Raw genomic sequence first — 13,796 nt, 5'->3', positions numbered from 1 at the left:
CAGACGCCACGAAATGATGAATGAAATGACCGTTTGATATTACGGTACATTCGTAATTTTTACTTATGGACCGTCTGACAGCAACTGAATAAAATACAATTTTAGTGCCATACGCGTTTCGCCTTTATTTTCTGCAAGGCATCATCAGTGGCCTGGAATATGTACATATGTTAGCTATTTAATTTACATTTTTGTCACTGTGCTTATCGGTTATAAACAGTTCTGGTGGTTGGTATTTCCTACTAAGTAGTAATGTTTTGAACTGTACTTACATGTGGCGTGGACAATTTCTTACATATTACGCTCCTGTTGCATTTTTGGTGTTGTTCTTCTTAGGAATGCTAATTTGCGTTTTTTCCCACATTCCACAGCACTGTGAACTGAACACTTGTTTCAATGCAATATCTCTTACGTCGATCTGTTGTAGAATTTTAGAACATGTTTTTTGCTCGCGTATCATGTCATTTCTGGAAACCCAGAATCTGCTATGTAGGAATCAACATGGATTCCGGAAACAGCGATCGTGTGAGACCCAACTCGCCTTATTTGTTCATGAGACCTAGAAAATATTAGATACAGGCTCCCAGGTAGATGCTATTTTTCTTGACTTCCGGAAGGCGTTCGATACAGTTCCGCACTGTCGCCTGATAAACAAAGTAAGAGCCTACGGAATATCAGACCAGCTGTGTGGCTGGATTGAAGAGTTTTTAGCAAACAGAACACAGCATGTTGTTGTCAATGGAGAGACGTCTACAGACGTTAAAGTAACTTCTGGCGTGCCACAGGGGAGTGTTATGGGACCATTGCTTTTCACAATATATATAAATGACCTAGTAGATAGTGTCGGAAGTTCCATGCGGCTTTTCGCGGATGATGCTGTAGTATACAGAGAAGTTGCAGCATTAGAAAATTGTAGCGAAATGCAGGAAGATCTGCAGCGGATAGGCACTTGGTGCAGGGAGTGGCAACTGACCCTTAACATAGACAAATGTAATGTATTGCGAATACATAGAAAGAAGGATCCTTTATTGTATGATTATATGATAGCGGAACAAACACTGGTAGCAGTTACTTCTGTAAAATATCTGGGAGTATGCGTGCGGAACGATTTGAAGTGGAATGATCATATAAAATTAATTGTTGGTAAGGCGGGTACCAGGTTGAGATTCATTGGGAGAGTGCTTAGAAAATGTAGTCCATCAACAAAGGATGTGGCTTACAAAACACTCGTTCGACCCATACTTGAGTATTGCTCATCAGTGTGGGATCCGTACCAGATCGGTCTGACGGAGGAGATAGAGAAGATCCAAAGAAAAGCGGCGCGTTTCGTCACAGGGTTATTTGGTAACCGTGATAGCGTTACGGAGATGTTTAATAAACTCAAGTGGCAGACTCTGCAAGAGAGGCGCTCTGCATCGCGGTGTAGCTTGCTCGCCAGGTTTCGAGAGGGTGCGTTTCTGGATGAGGTATCGAATATATTGCTTCCCCCTACTTATACCTCCCGAGGAGATCACGAATGTAAAATTAGAGAGATTAGAGCGCGCACGGAGGCTTTCAGACAGTCGTTCTTCCCGCGAACCATACGCGACTGGAACAGGAAAGGGAGGTAATGACAGTGGCACGTAAAGTGCCCTCCGCCACACACCGTTGGGTGGCTTGCGGAGTATCGATGTAGATGTAGATGTTGCCGAATGTCAAATCTTTTTGCCAAAGATCGAATGTTATTGCCAAACTTTCAAGTGTAATTATTGAATTATCTATGATCTGGTGTGTGTGTGTGTGTGTGTGTGTGTGTGTGTGTGTGTGTGTGTGTGTGTGTGTGTGAGGGGGGGGGAAGAGTTTTTTTTAGTTTTATGTTATCATTTCCTTTATTAAGTGTAGTAGGGAACCTGTGCTGATGTGTGTTTGTTCATTTATCACATGTTTGTTTTCTGCTATGGCTTTCTTGATGTGGAAGTTTTCTTGCGTTTGCATAAGATGTTTGTCATGGTTGCTTATTCTCATTATTTTCGTTTCTTGTTCCATGTTTGTAGGATGATGGTTACGGTGTTTTAAGTGCTCTGCAAATGTGGAATGGTTTATTTCACACTTCCAACCTCTAATATGTTCTTTGTATCGTGTTTCAAAATTCCTGCATGTCATGCCTATGTATACTGCATCACAGCTTTGACATTCAAGTTGATATATTCCTGATTGTTGGAATTTGTCCCTCTTGGTAGCTGGCTGGCTTAGGTATGATTGGAGGGTTTGCCCAGGCTTATACGCTATTTTGAAGCCCTGTCTCTTTAGGATGTTTGGAACTCTGTGTGTTAGTTTATGTTTGTAGGTCATGGTGTACCATCTGGTTCTTTTCTGTGTGGTGTTGTCATTGTGGGTGTTTACTGAGTGTGTTTGTAAGTTTTCAGCTTGTGAGTTCTCTTGCGTTCTGGAAATGTTGTGATTGTTCTGTATTTGTGTTTTTATTTTTTGATTGAGCCTGTGTACCACATGTGTTTCATCCCCGTTGTTCCTAGCTCTTTGTATGATTGTACTCATTTCTTGTTCATGGTTCCTCTTGCTAAGTAGGATTCTGTTTAATCTATGCAACATGTGTCTTAGTGCTGCAAGTTTCTGGCTGTGGGGGTGGTTGGATGTGGAATGTATTATTGTGTCTGTGGCTGTTGGTTTTCTAAAGATGTTAAGTGTATGTTTACCATTTTCTTTTTTTATTGTAATGTCAAGAAAATTTATTTGATTATCTTCTTCTTTCCCAAGTGTGAATTTTATGTTCTGATGAGCTTTGTTTATTTCCGAATTGAGTTGATCTGCCAGACAAATAACGTCATCCACGTATCTGTACCAATATATGATTTTGAAACTTTCATTAGTGGTTAGCTTTTCAAATACCGTGTGATATTGTTGGCCGGGATGTTCCAGTCGGGTTCGGCCGCCAAGAGCAATTCTTATTTCAGTCGATGCCACATTGGGTGACTTGTAGCCGATGATGAGGATAAAATGATGATGAGCGCAACACGACACGCAGTCCCCGAGCGGAGAAAATCTCCGACCCAGCCGGGAATCGAACCCAGGCCCAGTGCATGGGAGGGGAGCACGTTACCACCCAGCTAAGCAAGCGGACGAGACTCCATGAAGATATGGGCCTAGGCTGTCAACAACGCACTGTGCAAGCTGATGGTGGCAGCGTATCGGTGTGGGCCGTGTTTACATGGAATGGGCTGGAAACTCTGGTCCGACCGAACCCATCACTGACTGGAAATGGTTACGTTCGGTTACTTGTAGGCCTTTTGCAACCCTTCAGCGACTTCATATTCACAAACATCGATGGAATTTTTATTGATGACAATACGCCGTGTAACTGGACCACACTTTTTCGCAACTGGTGCCTTGTGTACACAATATTACCGCCATCCACATACGTACGTACATGAATCCCATCGAACATTTATGGGACATAATACAGAGGTCAGTTCGCCACCAAATTCCTGCACTGGTAACAGTTTACAGTCACGGATGGCTTCAGAGGCAGCCTGGTTTGATATTTCTGCAGGAGACTTCCAACGACTTGTTGAGTCCGTGCCACGTCGAGTTACTGTACTACACAGGGCAAAAAGAGGTCCGTCACGGTATTAGGAGGTATCCCATGATTTTTCTCACCTCAATATATATTATTCTACTGTAAACCTAAAAAATAACTTTAACTTTATTAAAGAGCGAAACCGTAGCCTACAAAGGGATTTTTGTATTCCAGTAACTTTCAAAAATACTTAGTGTAATTACAAAACAAAATACTGTAGTAAAAGTTAGATGTTCATGGATTGGCTGAAAAAATTATCATCCAAAATGGCTTCCCTCCTTCTAGTTCAGGTAACTGAGAGTGTACTGCGTTCTGAAAAAAAATGGGCCAAATACTTGTGACAGCAATAATACGAGGGTGAGTCAAATGAAAACCTTAAATTTGTAATAACAAATCGAAATTTCGCGCCGTTATCCTGTAAGTTGGTAAGCGTGCTACAAACAGCATGCAGAATGGCCTTTAGGTGGCAGCATAGTACAGATGCACACATACCGTCGCAGTATCAATATAAAGATGGCTGCCCCACTTGCGACTTGCACCAGGGAAGAACAGCATTCTGTTATTCGGTTTTCGCATAGTGAAGGTGTGAAACGTATTGAAATTCATCGACGAATGAAGGTTCTGTACGGTGATGCATGCTTGTCACAGCAGCAAGTCTACGAATGGAGTAGGAATTCGCAAGTGGTGTGACTTCATTGGAAGATGCTCCTCGTCCAGGTCAGGCACAACGAGTTGTGACTCCACAGAACATTGCAGCAATTGAAGCCATACTGAAAGAAAACCGCCAAGTGACACTCAATGAAAATTGCAGCATGTTTACAGATTAGTCATCGGTCAGTACACCACATTGTGCATGATATGCTCCAGTTTCACAAAGTGTCTGCAAGATGGGTGCCACGGCAGCTGACTCCTGAAATGAGAGAACGATGTGTTGGTGCTTGTGAAGAACTTCTTCGGCGCTTTGCACGAGAAGGTGATGGCTTCCTTGCAAGAATCGTTACTGGGGACGAAACTTGGGTTCACTTTCACCAACCGGAAACGAAGAAAGCGAGCAAGGGATGGCGCCATTTCTCACCACCAAAACCAAAGAAGTGTCGAACAGAACCATCAAGAGGGAAGGTTATGCTGACTCCCTTTTGACCCGAAAAAGGAGTCATCTTAGAGCATTACATGCCTAGAGGGACCACTATCACCAGTGCATCATACACAAATCGTCTGCAGCCTGCAATCAAAGCGACGTGGATTGCTGTCAGCAAGTGTCCTTTTGCAACATGACAATGCAAGGCCCCACACCGTCCGTACAACAGTTGCAACAATCACAGACCTGCATTTTGAGTGTCTTCCTCATCCACCATACTCACCAGTCCTTGCCCCAAGTGATTTCCATATATTTGGACCACGCAATGGGAGGAAAGCAGTTCCGTTCTGATGAAGAGGTACGGCACACAGTGCATGAGTGGTTGCGCAGACTACCAAAAGAATTTTTTTCTAAAGGAATTTATGCACTTTGTAAGCGCTGGAGGACTTGCATTGAACACGGGGGAGATTATGTTGAAAAGTGATACAGCTTTGTACCACTTCTGCACAATAAATAAAATTAAAAAAAGATATTTAAGGTTTTCATTTGACTCACCCTCGTACAAATGTTATTACTGGTCGTTTCACCCACAGAAATTTCATCTTCCGTTTTTTAATGAGAGTGGAGCCACAAAATCGAAGAAAATCATTTATGAGAGAGTGCTCTCTTATGTCATGTAAATAACATCGAATATTCCAGGACATACGCCTGTTACAGGAGTAGATAGATGCATAATTTGTCACAAATGCGAAGATGAAAATATTAGCATGTAGCAGAAAACGAACCTATTTCCTTCAGCTCCATAACAGCACATTTCAAACCACAAGACCACGTACATCTCGAAGCATTATTATTGTGTTCATCCTAGAATCTCCTAAAATCGTTTACTGCTGATGTGTCACTAACTGACATTTTGACCACAGTGCACTGATTTTGTGGGATACCGAGAGTGATGTGTCTGTGATAAATCTTCAGTACTCCACTACCTCAAAACGGCATATTATCATAACACACAAGGAATAACACAGAAACAGCAAAATACTATGAAATCCAATATGGTCTCTCCACAATAGCGAGCGAGGGATACCAAGTGGTGCGGTAGCGTTCTCGCTTCCCGCGGCCGGGTTCCCGGGTTCGATTCCCGGCGGGGTCAGGGATTTTCTCTGCCTCGTGATGACTGGGTGTTGTGTGATGTCCTTAGGTTAGTTAGGTTTAAGTATTTCTAAGTTCTAGGGGAATGATGACCATAGATGTTAAGTCCCATAGTGCTCAGAGCCATTTGAACCATTTTTTTTATTTTTTTTTTTATACCAAGTGACTTGGCCCAAACGCTAGTTGTAGCTTTCTCATTTTACTCACTCCTTGGCAAAGAAAAGATTAAAGAGTGTACTGATTTCTTTAAACTGTCTTTTATTTCTATGTTCAGAGATGCATTGCCAGAAAAAGGGTCTTAATGGTAAAGTAGCATTTTCCGGTGAAATGAGTGAGGAAATTAATGTAACACTCAGCAACACACACATTTTATTGCACATACAGTGCCAGGAAAAACCTGGAAAGGCGATGTAGTCTTTGATCTGATGATAGCATATGCTACTTCGAGAATTGTAAATGTGTTGATAATGGTTTGAATGTCGTCCGCCAAGAGATAGCGTAGTGGCTTAGCTGCCAGATCGCCATCTGTATCTACCCTTTAATAGGCAATGCTCGGAACCAGAAAAGGCTGAGTTTGGCGCAAATGTGTGAAGCAGACAGGCAACCATGCCACAGAGATGCACTCGTCCTTCCTACTGCCAACTGAGTGAGTTTGAAAGGGGTCCAACTGTGGCCTTCCGATTGGCAGGAAGAATCGTCGAATTGTAAGGGCAACAGTGACAGATTGTACAGCTACCACAGCAGTTGTACAGCTGTTGTACAGCTGTTGAAAACCAGTTATTAGCAGTGAGAATACAGGCACGCACATCTCAAGCCATCCTCCACTCATGCCACAGCATCGAAATACACGGCTAGACTGGTGCCGTCAGAGGATCACTTGGAATAAAAAATGGCGCGCCACGATCTTCAGTAAGATTCGGCCTATACTCAAGTCACTGTCTTTTGTGCATGCTATGTTGACCCCATAGTGTGCATTCACTCGAGACACACTGGCCCCACAGGCCTTTTGGTGAATCCTCGTTCACCTTTGGTGTTTCTGGAGGTGACACTAACCAGCTCTCGATATGTGCAGAATGTTGTTAAACCAGTTCTTTTGCTGTTGTTGCAACAGGAAGGCGATTTGTTGTTGAAACAGGATAATGTTGGCCGCACACTGTCTGTGAAACTCGATACGCCCTGCAAGACATGCAACAACTTTCGTGGTCAGCACAGTCTCCAGGCTTGTCTCCAGCTGAGCGCGTATGGGATACGATGGGAAGACTAGTGACTCGTGTGACTTGTCAACCGACAACTCTTACAGAACAACCTGAACAGACCGAGCAGGTCTGGAATAAAGTACCCCAGGATAGCGTTTACCATCTGTTCTAACAACAGGATGCCAGAGTCAGTGTTTGCATTGCCATCTGGTTAGTCGTGCAGTCTAAGGCACGGCTTTCCAGGTGGGAAGGAGCACCTGGTCCCCGGCACGAATCCCCCCAGTGGACTTGGGTCAAGGTCCAGTGAACCGGCCAGTCTGTGGATGGTTTTTAGCCGGTTTTCCATCTGCCTCAGCAAATGCAGGCTGGTTCCCCTTATTCCGCCTCAGTTACACTATGTTGGCGATTGCTGTGCAAACAAGTTCTCTACGTGCACTTACACCACCATTACTCTATCACACAAACATAGGGGTTACACACGTCTGGTGTGAGTCGTTCCCTGGGGGGTCCACCGGGGTCCAAACCGCACAATAACCCTGGGTTCGGTGTGGGGTGGTGGAGGGGTGAAATGGACTGCGGCAGTCATCGTGGGGTTGTGGACCACTGCAGCTGCGGTGGGGACGAAGCCTCTGCATCGTTTCTAGGTCCCGGGTTAAAATACAATACAATACATACATACAATATGGATGTTTCATCATGGGTCGGCGTCTAGTGCCTAGGAACTGCCTGTGGTGTTGATCTGTCAATGTAGTCATTTCATATACCCTGTATGCACTATTTCAACTATGAATCTTGAAAGAATGGAAACTTCTAAAAATTAGTACTATTTTTTTTCTGGCAGTGTACATGCATTTTATTACATGTATTGACACAACATCTCTAGGTCCACTGTGTCTTTTGGCAGGTGCGGGCGGTAGGCGGGGCTCGCTGCGGCCGGCCACGCCCCCTGTCGCCCAGCTGGCCCAGCGTCGCTCGTCGCTGCGGCCACCCCCGGCGCCCTCGCCGGGACCCCCGGCGCTGCCCCCAGGGGGTGGGATGCGGACTGCAGGACGGCCCACGCCCACACAAGACCGCCGCAGGTGAGTCCACGACCACTGCTGCTCCACTACTCATCTCTGACCCCCAAAATCTGCGGAAATATCGCAACCACTGTACATTCCTCTGTGTCACTAGACCTCTGGGTCACAGCCATAGATTCCACAAAAGAAGGGGGGCAGAATTCTCAATAATTTCTAGGACTGATTGTTTTTCAATTCTAGTGAACTGCAGCATGGAGTAATAGCCTGGAGTATTTTATTAAGAATGAATATTTCTTGTAAGCCACAAGAGGCGCTGGTAGTCCCACAAGGCATACTGTAACATGCGCGTGTTTTGAAGTGTGTTAACACAGAGGTGACCATGGACGTCCGCATAAATTCATGCAAATTTTAAACATTCCATTTTTGTGTAACTTATTCAAGCAGAAACATTGACAGTATACAATACTGACCATTAAAATTGCTACACCAAGAAGAAATGCAGATGATAAACGGGTATTCATTGGACAAGTATGTTATACTAGAACTGACGTGTCATTACATTTTCACGCAATTCGGGTGCATAGATCCTGAGAAATCAGTACCCAAAACAAACACTTCCGGCCGTAATAACTGCCTTCATACGCCTGGGCATTGAGTCAAACAGAGCTTGGATGGCGTGTACAGATACAGCTGCCCATGCAGCTTCAACACAACACAACAGTTCATCAAGAGTAGTGACTAGCGTATTGAGACGAGCCAGTTGCTCGGCCACCATTGACCAGACGTTTTCAATTGGTGAGAGATCTGGAGAATGTGCTGGCAGTCGAACATTTTCTGTATCCAAAAGGGCCCGTACAGGACCTACAACATGCGGTCGCGCGTTCTCATACTCAAATATAGGGTTTCGCAGGGATCGAATGAAGGATAGAGCCACGGGTCGTAACACATCTGAAATGTAACGTCCACTGTTCAAAGTGCCGTCAATGCGAACAAGACGTGACCGAGACGCGTAACCAATGGCACCCCATACCATCACGCCGGGTGATACGCCAGTATGGCGATGACGAATACAAGCTTCCAATGTGCGTTCACCGTCATGTCGCCAAACAAGGATGCGACCATCATGATGCTGTAAACAGAACCTGGATTCACCCGAAAAATGACATTTTGTCATTCGTGCACCCAGGTTCGTCGTTGAGTACACCATCGCAGGCGCTCCTGTCGGTGATGCAGTGTCAAGGGCAACCGCAGCCTTGGTCTCTTAGCTGATAGTCCATGCTGCTGCAAACGTCGTCGAACTGTTCGTGCAGATGGTTGTTGTCTTGAAACGTGGCTGCACGATCCGTTACAGCCATGCGGATAAGAGGCCTGTCTTCTCGACTGCTAATGATACGAGGCCGTTGGGATCCAGCACGGCGTTCCGTATTACCCTCCTGAACCCACCGATGCCATATTCTGCTAACAGTCACTGGATCTCGACCAACGCGAGCAGCAATGTCGCGATTCGATAAACCGCAATCGCAATAGGCTACAATCCGACCTTTATCAAAGTCGGAAACGTGATGGTACGAATTTCTCCTCCTTACACGAGGCATCACAACAACGTTTCACCAGGCAACGCCGGTCAACTGCTGTTTGTGTGTGAGAAATCGGTTGGAAACTTTCCTCGTGTGAGCACGTTGTAGGTGTCGCCACCGGCACCGACCTTGTGTGAATGCTCCGAAAAGCTAATCATTTGCATATCACCGCATCTTCTTCTTGTCGATTAAATTTCGCTCTGTAGCACGTCATATTCGTGGTGTAGCAATTTTAATGGCCAGTAGTGCATATGTATGGATGGATGGACAGATGGAAAGAACAAAACATTTCTGTTGCACCTTCATGGTTGACAAACTTTATTATTCTAAGAATCGTATAATGAATTTCAATAATGTACAGCATAGAGTTCATTGTTGACAGCCGTCTGAACTGATCAGTGTGTCGACTGCGATTGAAAATGAAGAAAACCGAGTTTTGTGCACTTATTAAACATTTTCATTTGCAGAGTTGGACTGACACACAAATCAAAACAGAATTGAATAAAGTTTATGCAGACTCTTCGTCATCATTGAAGACCACTTACTTTTGGATTAATGAATTTAAACGTGGTCGGACAAGCATCGAAGATGAAGCGCGTTCGAATTGTGGTCACTGCAAAGGAAACCATTGACAAATTCCGTGATATGACAATGCAAGACTGCCGTATGAAAATTCTGAACTTGTCGGTTACATAATATCCTGCAAGGAGAATTGGGTATGAAGATGATGTGTGCAAAGTGGATGTTACGACTACTTACAGTCTACCTAAAGTGCATCTGGCACAACGTTTCAACACGATGTCAGGCGTCGTTTAATTGCTATTGGCAAGACGTTTTGCAAAAATTTGTGTCTGTTGATGAAACCTGGATCCATCATTACACACTAGTGTCAAAAATGCATTCAAAACATGGAGAAAGGCTGGTTGAAAGTGAACCAAATAAGGCAAAGACTATTTTGTCAGATGGTAAAGTGATGGCCACTGTTTTTTTTGGGGGGGGGGGGGGGCGGGGGGGTGTTCCAAATGAGTAACCCTCATAGATTACTTGGAAAAAGGCAAAACCATAACTGGACTCTATTGTGCTTCATTGCTGGATAGTTTGAAACTTGCATTAGTTAAAGAGGACCAAGATTGGCAGGTAAAAAAGTGCTCTTTCACCAGGATAATGCACCATCCCACATATCAGCGATAACTTTTGTATCCCGCCTGGAAGGCGGCGCATGGGTCTGCTCCTGAAAACTGAAGGGTAGGCCGAATGAAGAAAGCGAGTAGGAGCACGAGGGGACAAGCACTTCGATTAAAATATTATATGTTTATTATAGGCAAAAACAGGCTAATAAATGGTTACATAACTTTGTGTATGTCCCGTCGTGAGTAATACAAGGTCTCAATAGCAAGCCAACACAGTCTGTAGTTTAAGTGAGGTTCCAGGTCGTCTGATTTCGATGAAATGGGCAGAATCTGGAGCGGAGCTCATAGATCTGCGCAGCACCGACTAGAGGGCGCTGTCGTCGGTGTCTGTCGTAGTGCCAACCTAATAACATTAATACGCCGTGGCATCGTTGCTATTGATACCACTATAACAATGGTGAAAGTGCATAAATACAGCTTTGAATTGGTTCGTCATCCACTTATTCACAAGATTTAGCTCCGGGCGACTACTTCCTGTTTCATAACTTGAAACTTTGTTTTGCTGGGAAGAAATTTTCACTTGGGGGGGGGGGGGGGGGGGGGGGGTTGCTGTATCAAGTGTATCACCTCACAAAGGAGCCTCTGTTGAGAAGAAATGTCAGTTGTTTACGAAACAAACATTTTTCTTTCTTTTTGCACATTTATCAAACTGCCCTCATACGTATTATTATTTTTTTATTGTTATTGTTATTATTGTTATTATTATTAATATTATTATGTTGTTGTTGTTATTTTGCGAGTTGTTTACACCTCCTCAGGCTGTTTCTCGTCACCTCGTATCTAAGCCTCTCGACCCTTATACACATTTTCTTTCAAATTTCTTCCTTACGTTTCCCCTATCTGCGTGATTTGTGTTCAGTTCTGCTCAGGGTCTTCCTGTTTTCTGTTATATAGAGCTTGCCAACAAATTACTTTTTTCGGCCATTGTTCTCCCCTTAATCTCATCACATGTCGATACCATATTAAATGCCATTTTTGCGCCTCCTCGCTGATGTACTTGGGAGTTTTCATTCGCTTTCCGATTTTCTTATTTAGGATCTTCGCTCGCTTTGAAACTCTGTAACTCCTAAAAAACGCCATTTACGCCACTTCAACTAGTCCTCTGTCTTGTCTTCTCATTTACAAGGCATCAGCTATATATAATCTGCAAATGTTATGTATTATTTATTCACATAACCCTTTTCCCAATTTCCTTAATTTTATCAGACCAAAGGATGGAATTCAGATTATTCATTACTTGCTTATTTTGTGTTGCCTTCTGTCTTTTTTCCTGTATACTGGAACTCGGCTCTGAGAATACAATGTCAGGTATTTGTACTTTCGATGTGCTTAAACAGTTTTTCCATGCATGATAATGTCATGTTGTTTGCTTCCTAAAGAGGGATACATTGTTTTAGAAAAAAATATTTTAGTCCATTCTTGTATGTTTCTAGGATTTTCTTCATCATGTACTCTATTATATAGTCGTCCACAACCAGCATTATTTGATCATCGGCAAGTAGTAAACTGTATAGGTAGTCCCCATCTATGTGTAGCCCCATTCCTTCACACTTCCTCACCCCTTCCGCCTATACGTATACCAAATATATTTTAGCTCTAACGATTGATAGTTTTTGACTTGGTAGGCCTGCATTTACGAGGGTCACTCCAAAAGAAATGCACACTATTTTTGTAAAAATACAGTTTTCATTCTGCATGTGTGAAAGTTTTACAGTGTGTAGATACATGCTTCCTGCTTGTTTTGAAACTTAGTTCAACCTGTTCCCGTGAGTGGCGCCGTCACAGCATGTCTTCAAAATGACTGCTACACCTGACGTTTGTCAGAAGCAACGTGCTGTCAGAATTCGTGTGCTGTGAAAACGAGACAGTGGGAAACATCCACAAGAGCTTGAAAAATGGGTATGCTGCTGTCGATCACAGTACAGTTAGTCGGTGGGCAAGCAGGTTACGTGATCAAATCGGGCACGACAATATTGAGGATTGTCCTTGCAGTGGCAGGCCTCATCCTGTACACACTCCAGACAATGTGCAGAGAGTTAACGAATTGGTGACTGCTGACAGACGCATCACAGTGAACGAATTGTCACGCTACGTTGGGATAGGGGAAGGAAGAGTTTGTAGAATACTGAAAGTGTTGGCGTTAAAAGAGGTTTGTGCCAGATGGGTTCCCAGGATGTTGACAGTGGCTCCCAAAGAAACAAGAAAAACGGTATGCAGCGAACTTTTGGAACAGTGTGAGAATGGTGGAGATGAATTTCTTGGAAGAATTGTGATAGGTAATGAAACATAGCTCCATAATTTTTCACCAGAGACGAAGGGGCAACCAATGGAGTGGCATCATGCAAATTCACCCAAGAAAAATAATTCAAAACCACACCGTCTGCTGGAAAAGTTATGGCTTCGGTGTCTTCCGATTCCGAACGACTCTTGCTTGTCGACATCATGCCAAGTGGAACCACCTAAATTCTGATGCATATGTCATGATACTGAAGAAACTTGAAGCTCGACTGAGTCGTGTTCGACCACATCGGCAAAAGCAGGATGTTTTGCAGTTGCACGACAATGCACGGCCACATGTCATTCAAAAAACCGTGGAAGCGATCACAAAACTCAGATGGACAACACTGAAACACCTGCCTTACAGTCCTGACCTAGCTCTGTATGACTATCATCTCTTTGGTACACTGAAAGACTCTCTTCGTGCAACAAGGTTTGAAGATGATGACTCCCTTGTGCACACTGCCAAACAGTGGCTCCAACAGGTTGGTCGAGGATTTTACCGTGCAGGTATACAGGCGCTGGTTCCAAGATGGCGTAAGGGAGTTGAGAGGGATGGAAACTATGTGGAGAAATGAAAATATTGTTCCTAAAGGATGTATCTACACACTGTAAAACTTTCAAATATGTAGAATAAAAGATGGATTTAAAAAAGTAGTGTGCATTTATTTTGGAGTGACCCTCACAGGTATATTACCTTGACATGCAAAAGCTAAGCATAGCTATACAACAT

General features: G+C 43.8%; 1 protein-coding gene across 1 annotated transcript in view; it reads left to right on the top strand.

The window, feature by feature from the left end:
* The window catches only part of LOC124716767 (open rectifier potassium channel protein 1), a 259,963-nt gene extending 253,857 nt beyond the window's left edge, over window positions 1–6,106 (top strand). Inside the window, exon 11 of the mRNA XM_047243313.1 lies at window positions 6,079–6,106. Within this exon, the coding sequence (XP_047099269.1) occupies window positions 6,079–6,106 (28 nt within the window). The remainder of the gene's footprint in view (window positions 1–6,078) is intronic.
* Window positions 6,107–13,796: the final 7,690 nt, after the last annotated feature.

Source organism: Schistocerca piceifrons, chromosome 9 (genome assembly GCF_021461385.2).
Source record: "Schistocerca piceifrons isolate TAMUIC-IGC-003096 chromosome 9, iqSchPice1.1, whole genome shotgun sequence".
In the NCBI taxonomy this organism is placed as follows: Eukaryota; Metazoa; Arthropoda; class Insecta; order Orthoptera; family Acrididae; genus Schistocerca; species Schistocerca piceifrons.
This window is presented reverse-complemented; position numbering and strand designations above follow the sequence as displayed.